This window comes from Chanodichthys erythropterus, chromosome 13, assembly GCF_024489055.1.
Source record: "Chanodichthys erythropterus isolate Z2021 chromosome 13, ASM2448905v1, whole genome shotgun sequence".
Taxonomy (NCBI): Eukaryota; Metazoa; Chordata; class Actinopteri; order Cypriniformes; family Xenocyprididae; genus Chanodichthys; species Chanodichthys erythropterus.
In genome coordinates, this window is record NC_090233.1 from 17,543,631 (window position 1) to 17,566,563 (window position 22,933).

General features: G+C 35.9%; 1 protein-coding gene across 4 annotated transcripts; it reads left to right on the forward strand.

Moving 5' to 3' along the window:
• The first annotated feature begins 1,979 nt into the window (after positions 1 to 1,979).
• olfm1a (olfactomedin 1a) lies at positions 1,980 to 22,838 on the forward strand. Of its 4 annotated transcripts, XM_067406835.1 has the most exons (7): positions 5,258 to 5,463; positions 8,486 to 8,500; positions 8,573 to 8,722; positions 8,877 to 9,032; positions 11,965 to 12,184; positions 19,847 to 19,953; positions 22,044 to 22,838. In XM_067406835.1, the coding sequence occupies exons 1-7, from the start codon at positions 5,335 to 5,337 to the stop codon at positions 22,716 to 22,718; spliced, it is 1,452 nt and encodes a 483-aa protein (XP_067262936.1). In that variant the 5' UTR covers positions 5,258 to 5,334; the 3' UTR covers positions 22,719 to 22,838. The 4 variants fall into 4 exon arrangements, with proteins under 4 accessions (XP_067262937.1, XP_067262936.1, XP_067262934.1 ...); XM_067406836.1 differs by lacking the exons at positions 5,258 to 5,463; positions 8,486 to 8,500 and adding an exon at positions 1,980 to 2,045; XM_067406833.1 differs by lacking the exon at positions 8,486 to 8,500 and having other exon boundaries at positions 5,258 to 5,484.
• The last annotated feature ends 95 nt before the right edge of the window (positions 22,839 to 22,933 follow it).

The following is a 22,933-nucleotide window of genomic DNA, read 5'->3' on the forward strand; positions in this document are numbered from 1 at the left end:
GAAAGTCATGTTATAACGTTACTCTGTGCGTTCGCTCAGTGGTTTGACATTTGTTGCGTGCTGCAGTAAGCTAGATTGATTTTACAACATCATATTAATAAATGCTGGGTGGCTTGTGTTAATAAATGGCATGCAATTAATTTTAAAACGTATTGTATGATGGAGAAAATGTTGTATTACTTAGCTACTTGACAAAATAGTGTTTTTCTCTGAAGCATGGTAAAGTATGGTACTCTCAGAAAATCAAGAGAACTACATTTAAACAATAAGACTAAACTTGTTGAGCTATATAACCATGTTTTCTGTCTAAATGTAACCAAACAGTTGTTCCCTTGTCTAATAAAACACGTAATATATTAAAGCGTCTTTGGTTTTCCCATGGTTTCTACAAAATAAAACCAGAAACCGAGGGTAACGCGAATATTACGTCATTGACAGGTGACTCCCGGACACGTCCCGTATTCTTGGTTAAAAATTGCGATTTTCTCACAAATTATAGCAACATTTGGGATATTATAAGTGCTCAACTGAATAAAATATATAACACTGGCCTAGTGGTTTTTGGATATTTAACTGCAAAAATCTTACATATTGTGCCTTTAATCCTCCTCTGCTGAGATCTTGAGAGATTTAATGTCTTTTATCGTCAGCTGATTTCATCTAAGGCTGTGGTTGAAGAAAGGTGTAGTTTGTGTTCTTATTTCTCTCACTTTCAGTGCTTATTCACAGCAGGTGTTTGAATGACTGAACGAATGTTTCAGAAATAACCTTTGCATTACATTTTTATGTTCTTGGAATGTTCCAACTCATGGAATGGTGAATTTTTAATCGAAATTATGTTGAAAGAACATTTAAGGAACATACCTTTTAAAACACGTTCCTCTAACGACATTTTTTACATTTCCAGAACCAACACTGAATATTTGGAGAACGTTCTTATAAAAAAAATCTATTAAATCTGGGATGGCGTGAAAAAGACCCCTGAATATGTAAATGTAAAAAGTAGTCTTCAAACAAAGACTGTTTGCACATTCTGTGTGTTGTAGCACTGCAACAGCAGGTGTTAATTCGACCTTTAATTCAAGGAGTTTACTCTAGACTGTTGTGCTTCTTAAGGCCACCGTGGTGATGACATTTAGCCTATCGCTCTTTTGGGTGAGTCAATTACTGTCAGTAAATGGAGAAACCTTAACGATGGCATTTAAGGACGTTTCTATTGATTAAATGAGAATGTTGAAACTTTAATGTCCTGAATTTGCTTTTATAGGTTGGTTTGGTAGGCTATAAAACGACATTTATGTATTATAGTGCTTATATCTACATGAAAGCAATACAATTTTGTATGTTTTTCATCATTATTATTTGAGATACCCAAGGAGGACGCAGTATCCATGGCAACCTCGCCACTCTTTTTATTATCCTTTAGTTAAGCCCTGACAGTTCTGCTGTGACCTGCGCTGTTTCACACGCGCACTGAGAGCTCATGTCCAACAGTGAGAGGATATTAAGAGCGCGCTCTCCACTACTCCAGCAGCTCTTCTCACGCTGCTCGCGTCCTTCTCACTGCTCACGTTTTTTGAATTTCCCACTCCAGTCCGTGTCACATCCGGTTCAGCACCACTGCTTGGCCCCGCTTCTCAAATTTCCTGCCCACACCTACCCTCTCGTATTAACCAAGCCAAGTTTGTCTAGTGATGAAGTAATATTTTCGCCGCTTTCGTGCTCATCCCTACATTCGCGATCGGAGCGGTGGTCCAGGAAGAAAGAGGACGAGGAGGCGTCGAGAAGCTGAGATGAGATAAATATGCAAAGAGACGGCTGTGCAAACCATTTCAATCTTATTTTCCCATTATTTTGGCGCTGAATTAAAACAGCCTATACGCAATTTCAAGAGGAGCATCTAATAGAGAGCCGGACAGCTGCACAGAAAACAGCTCTGCATGTGATATCTTCGGATCAGGTGGCATCGGCAGCTGAAGATGCAGCCTGCAAGCAAGCTCCTGAGTCTCACCCTCCTTGTACTGATGGGCACTGAACTCACCCAAGTAGGTTTATAAACGCCATTTTCAGCGCACATCTCGGGCTAATTAGGCAGATATGCTCAAAATAAGCCGGTTACATGTATTATCATAAATGCAAATTAATCTATTGGGCAGCAGAGATCGGGATGGACTGATATGATTAAACCTCATTTAGAAGAAAATCACAGCAGGGTTTCTCCTATCTGAGCTTTTATGACACATGACTAGAGGGGTTATTTTATAGTAACTTTTATGTAGGTTATTGTGCATGATAATGAATGTTTTTTCATAGTAATAGTTGACAGTTTAGTATTTAAAGATAAATGCATCTTAGAAGCAGTGAAGTCTCTGTGTGAGAGAGTGATCATCAGTATCATTTTATCATTTGTATGATTATTCCTATTCAAGATAAAACACTCCAGGGCTTGTGCAGTGTATTCTCATTATCGACACGCTGTGATTGTCTCTGACACTCTACAATCTCACTTTGAAGACAAAAATAGCAAGTAAATTGCTTTCTCCACACTCCACATTGATGCTTCCTCTTCAGTTTTACGCCTTTGACATTGTGGGAAATCACTGTTGGTGAGTTAATCAACTGGAAACAGCTATACTGAAGAGGCAAGGTCATTAGCTTTTATGAAAATTAATTTTACAAATTTAATGCAAGTTTTTCTTATCTTCATTCTTTTTTTCTTTTCTTTTTTTCTTTCATGGGCTCATTTTTTATTTCACCTTAATACTACAAGTAGCTATTAATAAAATGTTCAAATGGAGCTAGTTTTTGAACTGCCATTTATTATATGGTTCATTAACTGCATCAGTCGTCTGAAACTAAGTGCCCTGTGCCATGATTTGTAATCTGTCCCAAATTATGAATCACTGAAGAAGAAAAGAAAAAAAGCTCCTGTTTCATGTGATAAAAAAAATTACATTGTTTCCAATTATATCAACAATGGAATTAGAGGCACATATAATAATTTCAGATGTGAAACATTATTTTAGGCAATACCTTTAATTATTTTTCAATCAAAATAAGTCGTTTCGCATGTTGTTTTTTGGTCCTACTTTATGTAAGTACTATGTACTTATATCAAAAAATGAGTACAATGTACTTCAATTGTGTTAATATTGTATTGCAAAACACTTTTGCTGCTATTGAGGTGGGACACGGGCAAAGTTAGTAACAGGTTCAGTATGGGTAGGTTTAAGGGTGGGTTAAGGTGTAAGGGATGGGTCAACAGTGTAATTATTTAATTACATACATGCAGGTATTTTTTAAAATATAAGTACAATGTAAAATCATGTATGTACACAATATAGGTACATTGTATCAAATGATCAATTTAAATGTAAGTACCTAATATAAAGTGGGACCTATATATATATATATGGTAAAACTTAACGATATGGTTAATTAGTTAACCTTGGTTATATATATATATATATATATATATATATATATATATATATATATATATATATATATATATATATATATATATATATATATGGTAAAACTTAACGAGATGGTTAATTAGTTAACCTTGGTTTTATATATATATATATATATATATATATATATATATATATATATATATATATATATATATATATATATATGGTAAAACTTAACGATATGGTTAATTAGTTAACCTTGGTTTTATATATATATATATATATATATATATATATATATATATATATATATATATATATATATGATTGCTCAAAACGTTCATAAATATAGGCCTATAATTGCCCAAAAAGGTTCATAAATATGGTTGACCTGCACAGGAAAGAAATGTCTCATGTGTAAATTAGTGACCTATCAGGTATTCCCCCTTGCATACGGTGAAATCAAGTGTTGCTAACCAAAATTAAAAAGAAAAAGAACAAGGATGCTCTTATGTTAAATATGTTTAAAAGTTCTGGCTGGTAGTGCTATTTGTCACCAGTTCATTTAGGAACATGTCTATGGTGTAGTATAAACCAAATATGTTTGATTAAAAAAAAAAAAAAAAAAACTAGTGTATGCTGGGCAAGGGGGTGATGGGTGGCAGGGGGTCTGATTGGAACTTGTTCAAGATTTAAAAAAAAAAAAAAAAAAAAAAATGTTAAAATGAGAAGGAAACCTGTACTGCCCTCTTTTGGTCAAATAATATCATGACATGTTGAGACAATTGGTCAAGCTATCCTATTAAAATTCCCCTGTTCAGAAGTGACTCATAAATAACACTCATAAAGCACTGTTTCAAAGTGTGCAGAACTGAGTTATCTAACATCTGCTGATATTTAGAATTTAATGAAATGCTCAGAGAGCATTAACAATCATAGTTACTTTATTCTAGAAGATAAATAATGTGTGTAGGCATGTGTGTACTGCATACCGTAGAGAGAGAGTCGTTGTACCAGTAATCGCTACACTACACCGATGAGCTGCAATATTACGCAGCGCGCAAATTATTCAACGGAGTCGACTTTTTAGAGTAACTTAAACCAGTGGGTAATGTCGTCTCGCGCAAACCAATTTTTTTATCGTCTCCAGCACCTCTGACACCACCCTGTGTGCATATGTAAATTTATAACAAAGCGATAAATATTCACAGTAGGTCTACTAATGTTTTCAATTCTGAACCTATAAGAATGCGCTCCGGGAGCGAGCCGTTGCCACAGGCGAACGCGATTTCTATTCCCCAGCGTCTATTTAGCACATATTCTGGAAAAACTTGTAATCTGTTACCCACCTTTGGTGCACAGGCTACTAAAACGTTGTTTGAAAACACTTTTTAAATATTAAGTTGACTTATTAAGACATCGCTCTCAAAATCAAAGGCACGCGCCTATTTTACGTACATTTAGCGTACACTTATAGGCAATCTGAGAGCAGAGTGCGCTATTTTATCTATTAACCGTTTTAACTATTGCTGTCAGTATATGGGTATTGTGATACTAAGGCAAACTTTGTACGTGATTTAGTTCGTGCGTCAGGAGGAGGTTTGTGATATTTATGAATATTTCACTAGTATACCGTGTGGGCGGGGGCACGGAACCAATGAGATGAGATGGTCTGCTGAACTGCCGTCATTATTCGCGTGGAGAGAGAAGACAGAACAGCAGTCTTCTCAAACCGAGAGAGCTTGCGTAATTATAAAGTTCAGTATAGGATAGGTGCGAGTAGAAATGTCCGAGATGAATTCATTTAAACTGGGTGCTTTACAGAAGCACATCTCCTCTGTCAAAAGCGCTGGTTACCAGTACAGTTCTCTACTGGAATGTGTATAATGAAGGTTAGGGAAAGAGACGAGCAGAGATGTCGGTGCCTTTGCTGAAAATTGGAGTAGTGCTCAGCACGATGGCGATGATCACCAACTGGATGTCGCAAACGCTGCCCACTCTAGTTGGTCTGAATAGCACCAAATTAAGCGTGGCACCTCCGGGTGTGCCGGACCGGAGCACTGGCGTGAGTTTACTTATTTCCTCTTTCTTCATGTTCTGTTTAGACAATATGAGCTGCAAAACATTTATATTATTTATATGTTAGAAACTGGGCCTATACTATTTAAATAATGCATGCTGTAAAATGGAAAAATTATGTTATTCCTACAGCACCCTAAAAAATCCATTCCGTCTCAAAAAAAAAAAAAAAAAAAAAAAAAGAACAAAACTCAGTGGTTTTTACTTTTTTTTTTTTTTTTTTTACATTGTAGGCTACCATGCCAGCGTATACCTATTGCATTGCATTGGAGTACCATGTAAATACCATAATATATGAATACGGTAATTATTTAGTACTAAAGATTTAAGTACTATGGTATTACCCTGCATTACCTGTAGTCTACTACTGCCATATATTTTTTATAAGGAGAGTATAAGTATGCAGTGCAAGTATTTAAGTGTTTGCCCGTCTTTAATGTTGATTTGGATTTTGTGCATTGGTGGAATCGTTGCTAAAGTGTGTGTGTGTGTGTGTGTGTGTGTGTGTGTGTGTGTGTGTGTGTGTGTGTGTGTGTGTGTGTGTGTATATATATATATATATATATATATATATATATATATATATATATATAAAATCAGTCACAGACCTCAATTATTCTATGGGATTGCATGACTTTTACTGGGCATAATCCTCTTTTATGTCACTGCATAAATCATGTAGTGTAGCAACACAAAAGGTGGCAAACAATGACAATAAAAATATTTTTATTTGTATTTTTTGACATTTTTTTTATTTTTAACTTTTGCACAGGAATTAAAAAAAAAAAATACTTCATTAGTTCAGTTTTAGACATTAGACATATTTATTAGAAGGGGTTAATTTATGGGATGACATTAAGGAGGTGGTAGGAACCTGACAGTGACAGTGTGTGATTAATTTTAATTGATATCCAGTGTTATTCATCTCTTTCAATGGACAAAAACCTTTGTCTCCTCAGGTTTAAATGCTGCAGTCGGGTAAAATGTGTCTCAGCGGGGGATTATTGACTTTGAGTGTGTTTGTAGCCTTGGGTAATTTCTATGAGTCACCTATAGAAATCCTATGTTGAAATCTATACTATTTAAATCAGTTGTTTGTGAGCAAGACAAAAATACTATAATTTCTATATTTTTATTTATTTATTTTTTTTTTTTTTTATGTATGCCTTCACTATTTTGATATTTTGGTAAGCTCTGTCCTCATACAATAACAAAAACATTAGATTGTATTTTAATCGGAATTCAGCATTACAGCAGCAGCAGATTTACAAAGATGTTCCTTAGATTTAATAAAAAATGCTTTCTGTCCACACTGGTTTTGAATATGGATTATTCATTAGATTACTCAGGATTAGGGCAAGACATACGGAAACGCTCACTCTTCCAGATGGCTCTTTTATGTAAAACCACTGGGTCATAAAATCCTCTTCGAGAATCCATTTTACATCAAAGCACCAAATATGAAAATCCTTAGAAAACTGCATTTTGTCAGTATATATTGACCACTAATACACTGCTCTGCTCTTGATGGACAAGGAGAAACAAAATGAGAGTGAGAGAGAGAGAGAGACAGACAGACAGATAGAAAGTAAAACAGAGAATAAATACTGTAGCTGAGCTCAATAAGTTTTCTGAACAAGTTGGAACTTAGTCATCATCATATATATTATTTTGTTAAACTATATGTTTTATAAACACTTTTGCTGGAAAACGATTGCAGAGCCTGACACATTACTGATTTGTTAATCATTTTCATCTTAATTTGAATAAAACTCATGTTTCCAAGATTATCGCAAGTCATACAATTACAAAACCTTCATCTATATCATCCAGCTAAATAACCTTACCTTGGTGACATATTTACTTCAGCAGAATTCACAAAAACAACATTCCATAAACCACAGACAACCAAGTGTTTAAGTTTTTGTTGCATAAAAAATGATCAATTAAAGGATTAGTTCACTTCAGAATTAAAATTTATTGATAATTTGTTCACCCCCATGTCATGCAAGATGTTCATGTCCTTCTTTCTTCAGTCAAAAAGAAAATTAAGGTTTTTGAGGAAAGCATTCCAGGATTTTTCTCCATATAGTGGACTTCAGTGGCAACCAACGGGTTGAAGGTCAAAATTGCAGTTTCACTGCAGCTTCAAAGGGCTCTACATGATCCCAGACAAGGAATAAGGGTCTTATCTATAGCAAAACGATAGGTAATTTTGTAAAAAAAAAAAAAAAAAAATTAATAAAAATATATATACTTTTTAACTAAAGATGCTTGTCTTGCACTTACTCTGCAATGCGCCACGCATGACATAACCACGCGTGACGTAGGTGGAAGTAGCAAATGTCCGAAGCGAATGTGGAAAGACTAAGTCAAACAACCTTTAGAAAAAAAAAAAGGTAAAAAAAAGTATGTTGGACGATTTTGAAGTTGGAGGAGAGTTGCCCTACCGTGGTACTTCCACCCGTCACCTGTGACCTTTCCAACATGATAAAGTAATGCGTGGCACATCGCGGAGCTAGTGCAAGACAAGCATTTGTGGTTAAAAAGTATATATATATATATATATATATATATATATATATATATATATATATATATATATATATATAAAATAACCGTTCGTTTCGCTAGAGAAGACCCTTATTCCTTGGCTGCACTGAAACTGCAATTTGGACCTTCAAACCATTGGCAACTGTTGAAGTCCACTATATGGAGAAAAATGCTGGAATGTTTTCCTCAAAAACCTTGATTTCTTTTCAACTGAAGAAAGAAAGACATAAACATCTTGGATGACATGGGGGTGAGTAAATTATCAGGAAATTTTAATTCTGAAGTGAACTAATCCTTTAAATGTAAGATTATTGCAACGCACTGTAAACATTTAAGAACTGGCATGACCGTTTCCATCAACTGGCCAAAAACTATTTTATTCTGACCCTTGTGTAAGTGTTCAGGCAATTAACCTTCCCAAAGACTGCAGTGAGAGAAAGGATAAAATTGTTACAAAGCTGCTACGGCATATCCCGATCATTCACTGACCTTGTTTCCTCTTTGTTTTGCCCCTTGCCCAGGTGCTGCCTGCTAACCCTGAAGAGTCTTGGCAGGTGTACAGCTCAGCACAAGACAGTGAGGGCAGGTGTGTGTGCACTGTTGTGGCTCCTCAGCAGACCATGTGTTCACGGGATGCCAGGACCAAACAACTGAGACAGCTCCTGGAAAAAGTAACCTTTGAAAATATTCCGCACACATATCCACACAAAGCCATACTGACAGAATAAATAGCTCACTGAATGCCTTTCATAGATCTTTTTAGCAGGGTTGTCACGCAGCATATGGCTTATTAATTGTCTCTTATGTTCCCTTTCTCTCTTTCAGGTCCAGAATATGACTCAGTCCATCCAGAATCTTGACCAGAGGACCCAGAAAGACCTGCAGTATGTGCAAAGAATGGAGGTGCAGTTGAAAGGCCTGGAATCTAAGTTCAAACAGGTGGAGGAAAGCCACAAGCAGAATATCGCAAAGCAATACAAGGTGCGTACAAATATATGAGCTCATCCAAATATTCTTCACTGTGGTTATTCCATTTGTAAATGTCAGATTTCATTCGTGACCACATATAATATTTCCCATTAACAAAAGGTTAACTCACTTATTTCATTCAGCTCCCAACACTGGCCTTTAACATTACATTAACTAATCGATCTTTGAGAAAATGACTGAGCATATTCATTTTCTGTATATCTGCAAGCCAAGTGAGCTCAGAATATTTGTTACGAATGATTTTCTCCTCCAGAGTGGACGACACAGGCATTTTCCCACGAGAAGTGAATTATAAAATATGATTCATTTTCCATCTTAGGTATTGTTAGCTGCCTGACATCAATTGCATCTGCATGCTAATGAGGCCGTTGCTATTTTTCGAAATGGAGGCGCAGTGATTTTGTTGCGCATTGCAATTTGTTGTGTGTGTATCGAGCTCCCGAAGTGGCATAGATTTTATAGATCTGTCCAGCACGATCTTTTAGCTCCTTCTGCATCATCTGGCCCTTCAGAATCTTTTAAACAAAAATAGGGCATTGAACATTTTGCTCGTCAAACTGAATATTACGGTCAGGAATGTCCACGCAAATCAGGCAGGTCAGCAGGCCAGTGTTGGCGGCACCTCAAATCTACTCAAAACATTTTATGGCTTGACCTTTAAACATTTATTACATGAAAACATCAAATATTTGGATGCAATCACTGGAAAAGGTCATCTTATACACCATCATTATAGCAGAGTCTACATGGTGCTGTTCATTCTCAGAAGTTCAGGTCTACACAGAGCATATACAAGCATGGTATTTCAGCCGAAGTAGGAAAACATAAAGAATGAATTTGATAAATGCAATTAAGGGACATGGGAAATGCATTTTTCTTTGTTTGGACGAGGATGATTTTGCACTTTATGATCCAAGTACAATATAATATAATATAAACATCCTTTCAAAAGTTTGGGGTCAGTATTTTTTTTTTAAATAAATGAATTGTTTTATTCAGCAAGAATGTGATTTACAGTAAAGACATTTCTAATATTACAAAATATTTTCTATTTCAAATAAATGCTGTTTTTTTTAACTTTCTATTCTTCAAAGAATCGTGAAAAAACAAAATTGACCAGTTTTCAACACTGATAATAATAAGAAATGTTTCTTGAGCACCAAATCAACATATTAGAATGATTTCTGAAGGATCATGTGACACTGAAGATTATAATAAATTATAATATTTCACAATATAACTGATTTACTGTGTTTTTTGTCAAATAAATGCAGCCTTGGAGAGTATTAGAGACTTATTTCAAAAACATTAAAAAAAATCATACTGACTCCAAACCTTTTGAATGGTAGTGTGTGCATATAATACTTGCTATTAAAGGGTTAGTTCACCCAAAAATGAAAATTATGTCATTAATTACCCACCCTCATGTCGTTCCACACCCGTAAGTCCTTCATTCATCTTTGGAACACAAATTAAGATATTTTTGATGAAATCCGATGGCTCAGTGAGGTCTTCATAGCCAGCAAGATAATTAACACTTTCAGATGCCCAGAAAGACATATTTAAAACATTTTATGTGACTACAGTGGTTCAACCTTAATGTTATGAAGTGACGAGAATACTTTTTGTGCGACAAAAAAACAAAATAACGACTTTTCAACAATATCTAGTGATGGCCGATTTCAAAACACTGCTTCGAAGCTTTACGAATCTTTTGTTTCGAATCAGTGCTTTGGAGCACCAAAGTCACGTGATTTCAGTAAACGAGGCTTCGTTACGTCATAAGTGTTTCGAAATTTGAACAGTTCACGTGACTTTGGCAGTTTGATACCCGATCCGAACCACGGATCGAAACAAAAGATTCATAAAGCTTCAAAGCAGTGTTTTGAAAACACCCATCACTAGATATTGTTGCAAAAACATTATTTTGTTTTGTTTTTTGGCGCACATAAGGTTACACACTGTAGTCACATGAACTGTTTTAAATACGTCTTTAGTACCTTTCTGGGCATCTGAAAGTGTTAATTATCTTGCTGGCAATGGAGGCCTCACATTTTATCAAAAATATCTTAAGATGAACGAAGGTCTTAAGGGTGTGGAACGACATGAGGGTGATTAATTAATGACATCATTTTCATTTTTGGGTGAACTAACCCTTTAATATTATGTTCTTTCTTAATCTATGTCCTCATTTATGTGTATAAACTTGGGCATAAACCATCATGATTATTTCCATATGTGCAGATATTTTCAAGCATGCGTTTGTGTGTTAGTTCATCCCATCGAATAATTTTTCAAATAAAACGTGTTGCATCATTTCTGTGCATACAGCTGTGTCTGTGAAAATGTGTGTATTAGAAAGGCTAGCGAGTTAGCTATTCAACCAAATTTCATTTTCTTGCTTGCAGGGCTAACTTTATGAATTAAAACAAAGCTGCAGAGACTGAAGAACAAGTTCAATCCCATTGTAATCCTCAGCTGGTCAACTGATCGCATCATTCAGTTTATTTTAAATACAAAGCACCTTTGAATTCTGTTTGCGCTCTTTTTCTGCATGCCACTATTGCAGCCTTCCTTGAGTAGATTTTCTTATGTTATGACATCTCTATGTCTTTCCTAATTCAGATTTGTTTATGCACATTTGGATATTTTGCAACAAGAAAAACTATTGTTGTATATGTGAAGCATGTAACCTTCGACACCTTGCATTTTAAACACTGGAAAAAATAAAGAGAGATTTTTCAAATTTTTGCTGGTGTACTGAGAACTTGTTTTATACCATGTTGAACTCTACATCTGTTTGCTAGGCACACTCAGAAATCGTTATAGAGTAGGCAGAGAGGGCAAGTGTAGGGCAAGACAGGTGTTTGGACGCAATCGTTGCACACATGCCTACTGAACCAAGCCTATTTTAACCTTTCAGGCCATAAAAGCGAAAATGGAGGAACTTAGGCCAATGATACCAGTGTTGGAGGAATACAAGGCCGATGCAAAATTGGTAATGCAGTTTAAAGAGGAGGTCAAGAATCTGACATCAGTGCTAAGTGAACTGCAGGAGGAGATCGGGGCCTTTGACTACGAGGAGCTTCACAACAGGGTGTCTAATCTTGAGGAGAGGCTTCGTGCATGCATGCAAAAATTAGGTAGGATGAGTTTGAGCACAATCACAAACAACCTTGATATTTAATTTCAAAATATTATATATGACAGTGCACAAGAAGTGCATTTGTTGCTATAACACACACACTTTAGCATGCAAGAAAATATGAGATTTTTCTCTATTCCACTTCTCTTTTTCTTTCTGAATTATGATTTGAACAGCCCAGAAAAAGCCGCTAGAAAAAAAATTGGTGTTGCTTTTATACAGTTATAAAATAAAGCATAAATAAAGGCACACGTCTTCTCTAATTAAAAAATGTGCTTTTTACAGCACATTTGAAATTGCTGTGTAGCCTCAATATTCAAATTCAAGATACTTCTCATCAGATACATTGGTCCTGACTCGTTGAAGGATGATTGAGCAAAACACTGTTATTTATTGTGCTGCTTGGAGGCATTAGCATGCTGAATTTAAACAACACAACATATGCGCCAGTCTTCCTTTATCCCTGTCATTTTCCCTGTTTGAAATGCTGTGTCTCAGCATAGCTAATCTGATACAGATAGTAGCAAGCAGATTCAGATGTTGCCTTATTCTTAAGTGAGGAATGGATCTCATATGGATGTTAGACATAGACGTGACTAATGAGAAGCTGCTGTGCTGTTCTCTCGTATAACAAATGCCTTTGGGTCCACCTGAGCCATGGCATGAATTCATAGTGACTTTACAGGTAAATTTAATAACATTATCAAATTCAGCATGACAGGAAACAGTCTTTGACACATTTATAGACAAATCCTAGGTTGAATGAACATCCAAATGATTTTATCCAAAAGCAAAATGTACATTTTCAAAGAAATCTTATAACTATTCATACATTGGAATATAGGTCAGAAGCTCTGAGTAACAATAGAGAATTTCTCTTCTTTTTGGAGCATTTATTTTAGATTCAGACGAATAACAGATTTAGTACTCATGCATAATGCAAATGCAGCCTTACTTTGATTGATTAAAGGAGGACAGCATGCTGGGTTTTGGTGCTTAACAATAAATACCAAAAAAGAGCTGCACTCTTAAGTTTTCCACTGTGCTAAAGCTACATGCAGTGATAAAGAGAGTCATCTAAATATGATCACGGGATTCTATTGAAAGATTACTGTTCCCAGTACAGTAATCTCCTGGCTGCCTGAATTTCTAATACTTCATTACGCAAGGGAGTTCACTGGATGAGAAAAAATCACTGGATGAGAAAAAAAAACACTGATTATTTGTTCACCAGTACAGTATAAATGAGGTGGACTTCATTGTAGATAATAGTGTTTTGAGAGAAGCAAGTATGAACCAGCTATTTTGTGATTGTTGACCATAAACAGTGTCCTGCAATGTGATGCTATAATCATCTAATAATTTAATAATAATTTAAACCATTTTTTCCCAAGTATTCTATAATTATAATGTAATTAGTATGAGGTCATATTATATTATATTATATTATATTATATTATATTATATTATATTATATTATATTATATTATATTATATTATATTATATTATATTATATTATATTATATTATATTATATTATATTATATTATTGTTACACGGTTAGTAGTTGTGCGAAGAAGGAGGCGGGAACCGGCGAACGTTCAACAAAACTTTAATTCAAAATAAACAAAGAACAAAACGAAAGTAATGCCGGCAGATCCTCGTGGACGTCTGCTGGCCACACAAACATAATAAACCATAAAATAAATGAGTCCCTCAAGCACCCTCAAGGCCGGAGCGCCTCCCAGGTGAAGCTCATTAACACTCGCGCCACCGGCCTCGTGCGGTTCCCTCACGGCTCTCGCCCACCTTTGATAAATATGATCAAAGATGACTGTGTAACGTAGGAAGTCCACTGGAGGCGAGCATAGTTAAGAACCCAAGTGCAGTTTATTGACAAAAATCCAAAATACAAACGTGAACCGGAACATGAAAACAGACTTGACTTTGACCTGACTTGATCTGACTTGACCTGACTTGACCTGACCTGACCTGACCTGACTTGACTTGACTTGACTTGACTTGACTTTCACCAACAGCAGGTTACACTAACACTCACCAAACAGCAGGTTACATAAAACAAAGCTAGACAAAATAACAATGGAACATGAGAGCTATAAATACAAGAACTGATGGAACACATGACTAGGACAACCAATGGGGAAGTGACACAAGGAACAAGAGAACCAATGACAGAATAACCTCAGAAAACACATGACCATGAACAAACAATCAGAACATGACACATGGCCTGCGTCTCAATGTGCGGATAGGGTGGATAGTATGCACATTGGGATGCAGGGATGGGAGAACAAGAGGAGCAGGGGAAGCATGACAAAAACAAGCAACATGAAACAAACTACAAAATAAAAGACATGGAAACCAAAACACCCGCGACAGACTGTAAAAATAAATCTGTATTGTTTATCCTTTTGATCATTAATTCATAAAATTAGCAAAAATCTAACCTTTCATTGAAGGAAAAGAATTGAAAGTGGGGGGGAAATCACATTATGAAATAAATGTTTTTCTCCAAAACACACTGGCCACAATTATTGGCACCCTTTTATTCAATACTTTTTGCAACCTCCTTTTGCCAAGATAACAGCTCTTCACCTATAATGCCTGATGAGTTTGGAGAACACCTGACAAGAGATCAGAGACCATTCCTTCATGCAGAATCTCTCCAGATCCTTCAGATTCCCAGCTCCATGTTGGTGCTTCTTGTCTTCAGTTCACTCCACTCATTTTTTTTTAGGGTTCAGGTCAGGGGACTGGGATGGCCATGGCAGAAGCTTCATTTTGTGCTCAGTGACCCATTTTTGTGTTGGTTTTAATGTAGTTTTGGATCATTGTCCTGATGGAAGATCCAACCATGGCTCATTATTGGATTTCTAGCAGAAGCAGTCAGGTTTTGATTTTTTATCTGTTGGTATTTGATAGAATCCATGATGCCATATATCTGAAAAAGATGTCCAGGACCTCCAGCAGAAAAATAGGCTCACAGCATTAAAAATCCAGCAGTATATTTAACAGTGGACATGACGTACCATCTGGTGGGTTTGCTGCCAAAAAGCTATTTTTTTAGTTTCATCTGATCATAGAAGCCGGTCCCATTTGAATCTCCAGTCGTGTCTGACAACTGAATATGCTGGAGATTTTTTCTGGATGAGAGCAGAGGATTTTTCTTGAAACCCTCCCGAACAACTTGTAGATGCTGTTTGATCTTTTTTTTTTTTAGGCTTTCTGAGACTCAAGACTCAACTAATCTCTGCAATTTTCCAGCTGTGATCCTTGGAGAGTCTTTGGCCACAAGCATTAGGATGATTTAGACACACGTCCTCTTCCAGGCAGATTTGTAACATCTTTAGTTGATTGGAATTTCTTAATTATTGCCCTGATAGTGGAAATGGGGATTTTCAATGCTTTAGCTATTTTCTTACAGCCACTTTCTATATTGTGAAGCTCAACAATCTTTTGCTGCACATCAGAACGATATTCTTTGGTTTTACTCATTGTGATGAATGATTAAGGGAATTTGTGTTTCCTCATGTTTATATTCCTGTGGAACAGGAAGTCATGGCTGGACAATTTCATGTTCATGATCAACCTGGTGTGCTAAAAATGTAAATATGACTGGGAATATACTTCAGAGATATTTTACTCATAAAAACATTTTTAAGGGGTGCCAATAATTGTGGCCAACATGTTTTGGAGAAAAACATTTATTTCATAATGTGATTTTAACCCCACTTTCAATTCTTTTCCTTCAATGAAAGGTTAGATTTTTGCTAATTTTATTAATTAAAGATCAAAAGGATAAACAATGCAGATTTATTTTTACAGTCATCTTTGATCATATTTATCAAGGGTAACCAAACATTTTGTCTATGTATATTATATTATATTATATTATATTATATTATATTATATTATATTATATTATATTATATTATATTATATTATATTATATTATATTATATTATATTATATTATATTATATTATATTATTAAGTATAAGTATCTTATGCTCACCAAGGATGTTTTTATTTAATCAAAAGTACAGCATGGTAAAAAAATTTATTACAATTTAAAATAACTGTTTTATATTTTAATATATTTTCAAATATAATTTATTCATTTGATGGTAAAGCTGAATTTGCAATGTCACATGATCCCTTGGAATATGATTTAGATATGCTGATTTGATGCTCAAGAAACATTTCTTATTATTATCAATGTTGAAAACAGTTTCGCTGCTTAATATTTTTGTGGATGGAAACTGCGATCTGTGATACATTATTTTCAGGATTCTTTGATGAATAGAAAGTTAAAAAGAACAGTATTAATAATGTAAAAGACTTTAATGTAACTTTTGATTAATCAATGCATCCTTGCTAAATAAATGTATGAATTTCTTTCAGAAAATATTACTTGGTATAGTATAATGGTATAGTGGATATTATGCTTTATTTACACACACATATGTAAAATTTAATCTAAAATCTTAAAAAAGTCAACCAGTTCCTTGATTTCCAGTTCCATTTATTAAGGTGCATATGTTGTGCATTCATTTGGTAGCATGGATAAAAATGACCAAGTCAAAGCAAAGAGATACATTAAGAGTAGTAATGGGTTTCTGCTAAGCTTCTGTAACCTTTAAAAAAATGGAATGGGTTGGCAACAGTTAATACCATGACATTATGTAAATATCTGGGAAAATTACATAAACATGTTATCTATGCAGAGCAGCAGTCACAAATTAGGGATGTAGGGCTGTGAACTTGTGTTGCTTGCTGTATATTTCAACATAATTGCATCAACAGTCAGCATCATCAGCACTACAGGTTCTAGCCTTCATTTCATGTATATTCAGTTGTACCATACTTTACAATCCAACAAGAGGTACTTTGCAATGTATCTCCTAAATACACTAATATAAATTCAACATTTGGCCACTGGGTCTGGTGTAAAGACTGACCACCTGTGCTGAGAAAGTTAGTCAGGCTGGTACTTACTGAATCTTGTGTGTCATCGAATATCTTTGAATGCAGATTCTGTTTGCAGCAGTACATCTGAAACAGAGAATTGGGTGAATAAATCACATCTCATTCAATCCCAAACGGATTATGGAATTGCACAGGTCAATATTAGCAGATTATGAGTAATCGTATAGAGGTCAGTCTGTTCAAGGGCTTTTCAGTGAAATTAATGTTCAGTTAATGTAGGGTAAATCAGTATTATTTGATTGCAGTAATTTTATGCCAATGCTTGTATTATAAAATACATATACTATAGACCACTGATTTGTAATTTGAAAGGAGAGCACAATATAAAATAAATAAGAGATAATGGACAGTCAGCTGGTCATGATCGCAAAATAATCCCAGACGTAAAGCAGAAGGGTTGTATATCATATTGGAAGGGTTTATTTTGCGGCGACGACTAGCTGACTCACCAAATAAATAAATACATGAACATGAAATATTGATTTGAGTTTTTTTTTTATCCTGTGAGATGAAAGAGAGCACAGAGGGAAACGAGAGACTTGAAACTAGCGTGGAGATTGGTTGTCAGGGACAATTGTCAGATATACAGTTTAGTGTCATTATATTTCAGTGATTGACCTATCAGAACCAAGTATTCCGAAGAGCCATGTAATGACACCAGAAAGCCAGGTCAGTGAAATATAAAACACCAGAACTGGCTCCAGTGAGGCTTTATATAAACCATCATAATGATCGCATTTCAGTGGCAAGAACAGAATATTGGAAAAATATCATGGGAAACAGAGGAGTATCTATAAATGTACATTTCGTTTAAAAGCAGTTGCTATTCCCCAGTGAACTGCCAGAACAGCACAGCCATAGAAAGAAAGAGAAAGTGAGAAAAAGGGATACAGCATCATAAAGTGACAGAAAAAGAGTGAAAAAGAGGTCCAGAAAGAAGTGTAAATGAGAGAAGAACACGTTTCCTTGTGTATACGAGGACTCTTACAACACTGCAGACGTCTACACAAGTTATGCTCCAGTGCGTCTGTCTGACACTGTGTCAAAACAGTGAGTATGAGAGCTTCACTGATGCCTGCAAACTTCTGCCTGAGTGCCTATAACACACACCAGAATATGACAGGAACTCCAATGCCTCCCCCATCCGCCACAAGCCCATTTATCAGTGCGGAACACTGAAGTTTAACAGCATTTCGCTCTCTCATGAGAAAGCAAAGCAGCAACATGTTAAAGGAAAAAGAAGAATGAAAATTCTGTCATCATTTACTCACCCTCATGTCATTACGAACCCATATTCCTTTATTCTAAGAGGTGTTAGAATGGATTGCTCTTTTCTACACAATGAAAGCAAATGGTGACCAAAGCTCTCATGCTCCAAAAATGACAACAAATCACCATAAAAGTAGCATAACTCATGCACTATATTCCAAGTTATTCATGCAATTTGAATATGCACAATGCATCACATTATGAGAGATATGAGAACAAATGACATTTGGTGTCACTGACGTCAAACCTGGTGTGATACAGCTTGACGCACAACAGAATATTATCAGTGAATAACTTAAAGGAACACTCCACTTTTTTTGAAAATAGGCTAATAGAGTTAAACAGTTGAGTTTTACCGTTTTCGAATCCATTCAGCCGATCTCCGGTTCTGGCGGTACCACTTTTAGCATAGCTTAGCATAGTTCATTGAATCTGATTAGACCGTTAGCATCACGCTTAAAAATGACCAAAGAGTTTTGATATTTTTCCTATTTAAAACTTGATTCTTCTGTAGTTAAATTGTGTACTAAGACCGACGGAAAATAAAAAGTTGTGATTTTCTAGGCTGATATGGCTAGGAACTATACTCTCATTCAGGCGTAATAATCAAGGAACTTTGCTGCCGTTCCATGGCTGCAGCAGTGCAATGATATTACGCAGCGCCCGTAAGCCTCTGCTTGCACAGGGAGCGTGCCTTGCAACCATGGAGACGTTTGTGAGAGACGCTGCGTAATATCCTTGCGCCTGCTGCAGCCATGGAACGGCAGCAAAGTTCCTTGATTATTACGCCTGAGTGAGAGTATAGTTCCTAGCCATATCAGCCTAGAAAATCGCAACTTTTCATTTACCGTTGGTCTTAGTACACGATTTAACTACAGAAGAGTCAAGTTTTAAATAGGAAAAATATCAAAACTCTTTGGTCATTTTTAAGCGCGATGCTAACGGTCTAATCAGATTCAATGAACTATGCTAAGCTATGCTAAAAGTGGTACCGCCAGAACCGGAGATCGGCTGAATGGATTCGAAAATGGTAAAACTCAACTGTTTAACTCTAGGGGAGTTGGAAAATTAGCCTATTTTCAAAAAAAAGTGGAGTGTTCATTTAAATTTCCCCCTGATGGTGATATGAGGGCAAGTTCTTCAAATATTTACTGTCTTAACTGAATTCCTTCAAAAGACTTATATAACACACTTGTTTTTGGTTCTTTTTAATATTGTTGGAGCTTGACAGTCTCTGGTCACCATCCACTTTCACAGCATGGAAAAGAGCAGCATAAATACTCTCCTTTTGTGTGTTCTATGGAAGAAGAAAAAAGTCAGTAAAGTGAGTAAATGATGAAAAATGGTGAAAATAAAATTGCATTTTTTACTGTTATTACCAGCTTGTGGGAAGCTGACAGGAATAAGTGATGCTATAACCATAAAGACATCTGGATCAAGATATGGATCCTGGATGACAGATCCGCTTGCTCCTGATGGTGATACGAGGGTGAGTTCATCAATTCTTTACTGTTTTAACTGAATTCCTCTGGAATTTTTTTCTGTAAAACAAAAATAGCTTTAATCTCTTCACATCCCTCATTTTAATCACAACTGGTTTTGTTTTGTTTTTTGTTTTGTTTTTTGGCTAAAATGTATTTGACTTCATCTTATCAGCACTCTTTTTATCCCTGCAGTGAATTTTCTTGCAAACATGCCAAGAGTGTGGCTTATTAAATTACCAGCACACATTAAGATGCAAATGATGGGTGTAAATCTTGCAGGATTTCATTAGTTTGGCAGCAAAGTCATTCCCAGTAAGAGCTGAATGATGTCTGTTAATTCCTGTGTCAGTATTTCCCACACACAAACATTGTTACATTGCTGTTGTTTTCATATCTTTGTTTTCACACATAATTTAGTATTTTGTGCTAAAAACAAAAATCTTGTAAGACTATTTTAGTTCCCTGCCTTTGTACAAGCGTTCTGTCTTTCTCCAATTTCTTGAACAAATCTAACACATCCATCTTGGTTAGATGTCAGTAGCAAGTAAGTTGCTTGACAACTAATCCATGATCCCATCATATATTAATGCAACAACTTCAAAGAGGATTGCTGAAGGTGAAGCGGTGGAGTTTTTAGCCCCTTTGAGATGGATCGATCCAGTAGAAAAGCCCAGAAACAGGAAGGCATCTGGCCTGCATATCTGTCTGAGCCTTAAATGATTGATGAAGGGTCAGAGAGTTGCCCTTGCGTGAAGTCTCTGATAACCTTAGTGTGCAGCTTCCATATATTTCAGGGTCAGACCATTTTAAAATGTGCTTGTTTTAAGGATTGGCTTTTAGGAAATAGACTTGCAACAGGGATATGCTAATATAGGAAAAACATCTGTCCCAAGGACTCAGGTTACATGCTAACCTTGACTGTGAAGGGATTAATGACATAAGAGTGTCCATGATAAAGAAAAGGGGAAAAAAATCACACGTGCCAAGTGAATGTCATGTGATGTAAACATCAATTAAAAAAGTAATAAGTAATTCCTTACTCCTTGAATACATGTGAATGTACACGTTTAATTATTATTTTAAAATAAATATAATATACTTTAAGGAAAAGCTTTTTTAAACAAATATACTGATTTTTTCAGTCATTAATAATTCATAAATGATCAACCATTCATATTTATTAATTCATACATACCATTATTTTTTAGGGAGTCGCACCACATGACATTTTACAACCTGAACTCACTTTGCCTTTTCAAGAAAAAGGTCAAACTATTTGATAATTGAAGAGGCTGATTGTTCTTGACAGTCACGTGGGTCTGCAAGCATCCTCTTTATGATATAATTTCCTGTTTTGTTTTGTTTTGTTTTGTTTTGTTTTATGTTATGTTATGTTATGTTATGTTATGTTATGTTATGTTATGTTATGTTATGTTATGTTATGTTATGTTTGTTTTGTTTTGTTTTGTTTTGTTTTGTTTCGCATGTTGATGCATATATACTCCATAACACTAGGGCTGGGCGATATATAGCATGTGATTGTCACGCGCATTTCGTCAGTAAAGCCGGTTCCCTGATTACCGCTAAATCGCCATCACCTGCTTTCAAATGGAACGGCATTTAATAGACAGAGCCGTAGTTCACTGACAAGCAGATGAATCGCCTTTGATAATGAACGCGATATTGCGTGGTTGTTAGTGAACTACGGTTCTGTCTATTAAATGCCGCTGCATTTGAAAGCAGGTGATGGCGATTTAGCGGTAATCAGGGAACCGGCTTTACTGACGAAATGCGCGTGACAATCGCATGCGATATATCGCCCAACCCTACATAAGACTTGGTTATTTGGTTGACAGAAGTTTTCAAATATTAAAAACTGTGAAGCCATATCATTGTGAATTATATCAACTGTGAAGTTCATATCATGACAGCTGTATCACCCTGACATTTTTACCCAAATAATATCAAAATTAATTTGAGTTTTAAGAAATGAAAAACATGCTCAACAGCATGAGTCACTATATGCATTTGTAATGCATTCTTTGAATAAATTAATAGGTAGGACACTGATGCTCATTCATTGTTCCACTACCAGGTGTGGTACATGGACGGTTACCACAACAACCGCTTTGTCCGGGAATACAAGTCCATGGTCGACTTCATGTATTCGGACAACTTCACCTCACATCGACTTCCTCACCCCTGGTCGGGCACAGGACAGGTGGTCTACAACGGCTCCATCTACTTCAATAAGTTCCAAAGCAACACCATCATCAAATTCGACTTTAAGACAGCCACCATCAGCAAGTCCGGTCAGCTGGATTACGCCGGCTACAACAACCGTTACCATTATTCCTGGGGTGGTCACTCCGACATTGACCTTATGGTAGACGAAAGTGGGCTTTGGGCTGTGTATGCCACCAATCAAAATGCAGGAAATATTATAATCAGCAAGCTCAACCCAGCGACCCTGCAGGTCATCAAAAGCTACACCACCAACCACCCAAAGAGGAGCGCGGGCGAGGCCTTCATGATCTGCGGGACGCTTTATGTCACCAATGGATACTCGGGAGGGACAAAGGTCTACTATGCTTTCCATACCAACTCCTCTACTTATGAGTATATCGACATCCCCTTACAGAACAAGTATTCCCATATCTCCATGCTGGATTATAACCCTAGGGACAGAGCTCTTTATGCATGGAACAATGGACACCAGGTGCTGTATAACGTCACCTTGTTCCACGTCATTCGCTCTGAGGAACTCTAAAGTGACATTCACCATTCGATATACAGTAGCACTGAGGAAATTTATTACTGAAAATTAGAGTAATGCCTGATGATTGTTCAATAAAAGAAGGCGTATCAAAAGTAATAGTTAATGGCAACATAATGATCATCTGCCTTTTTTTAAGCTCTCCTTAGATGATTGTGTTTGAATTTTCACTGCTAAAAAAAAAGATTTTATTAATTAGTATTTTTATC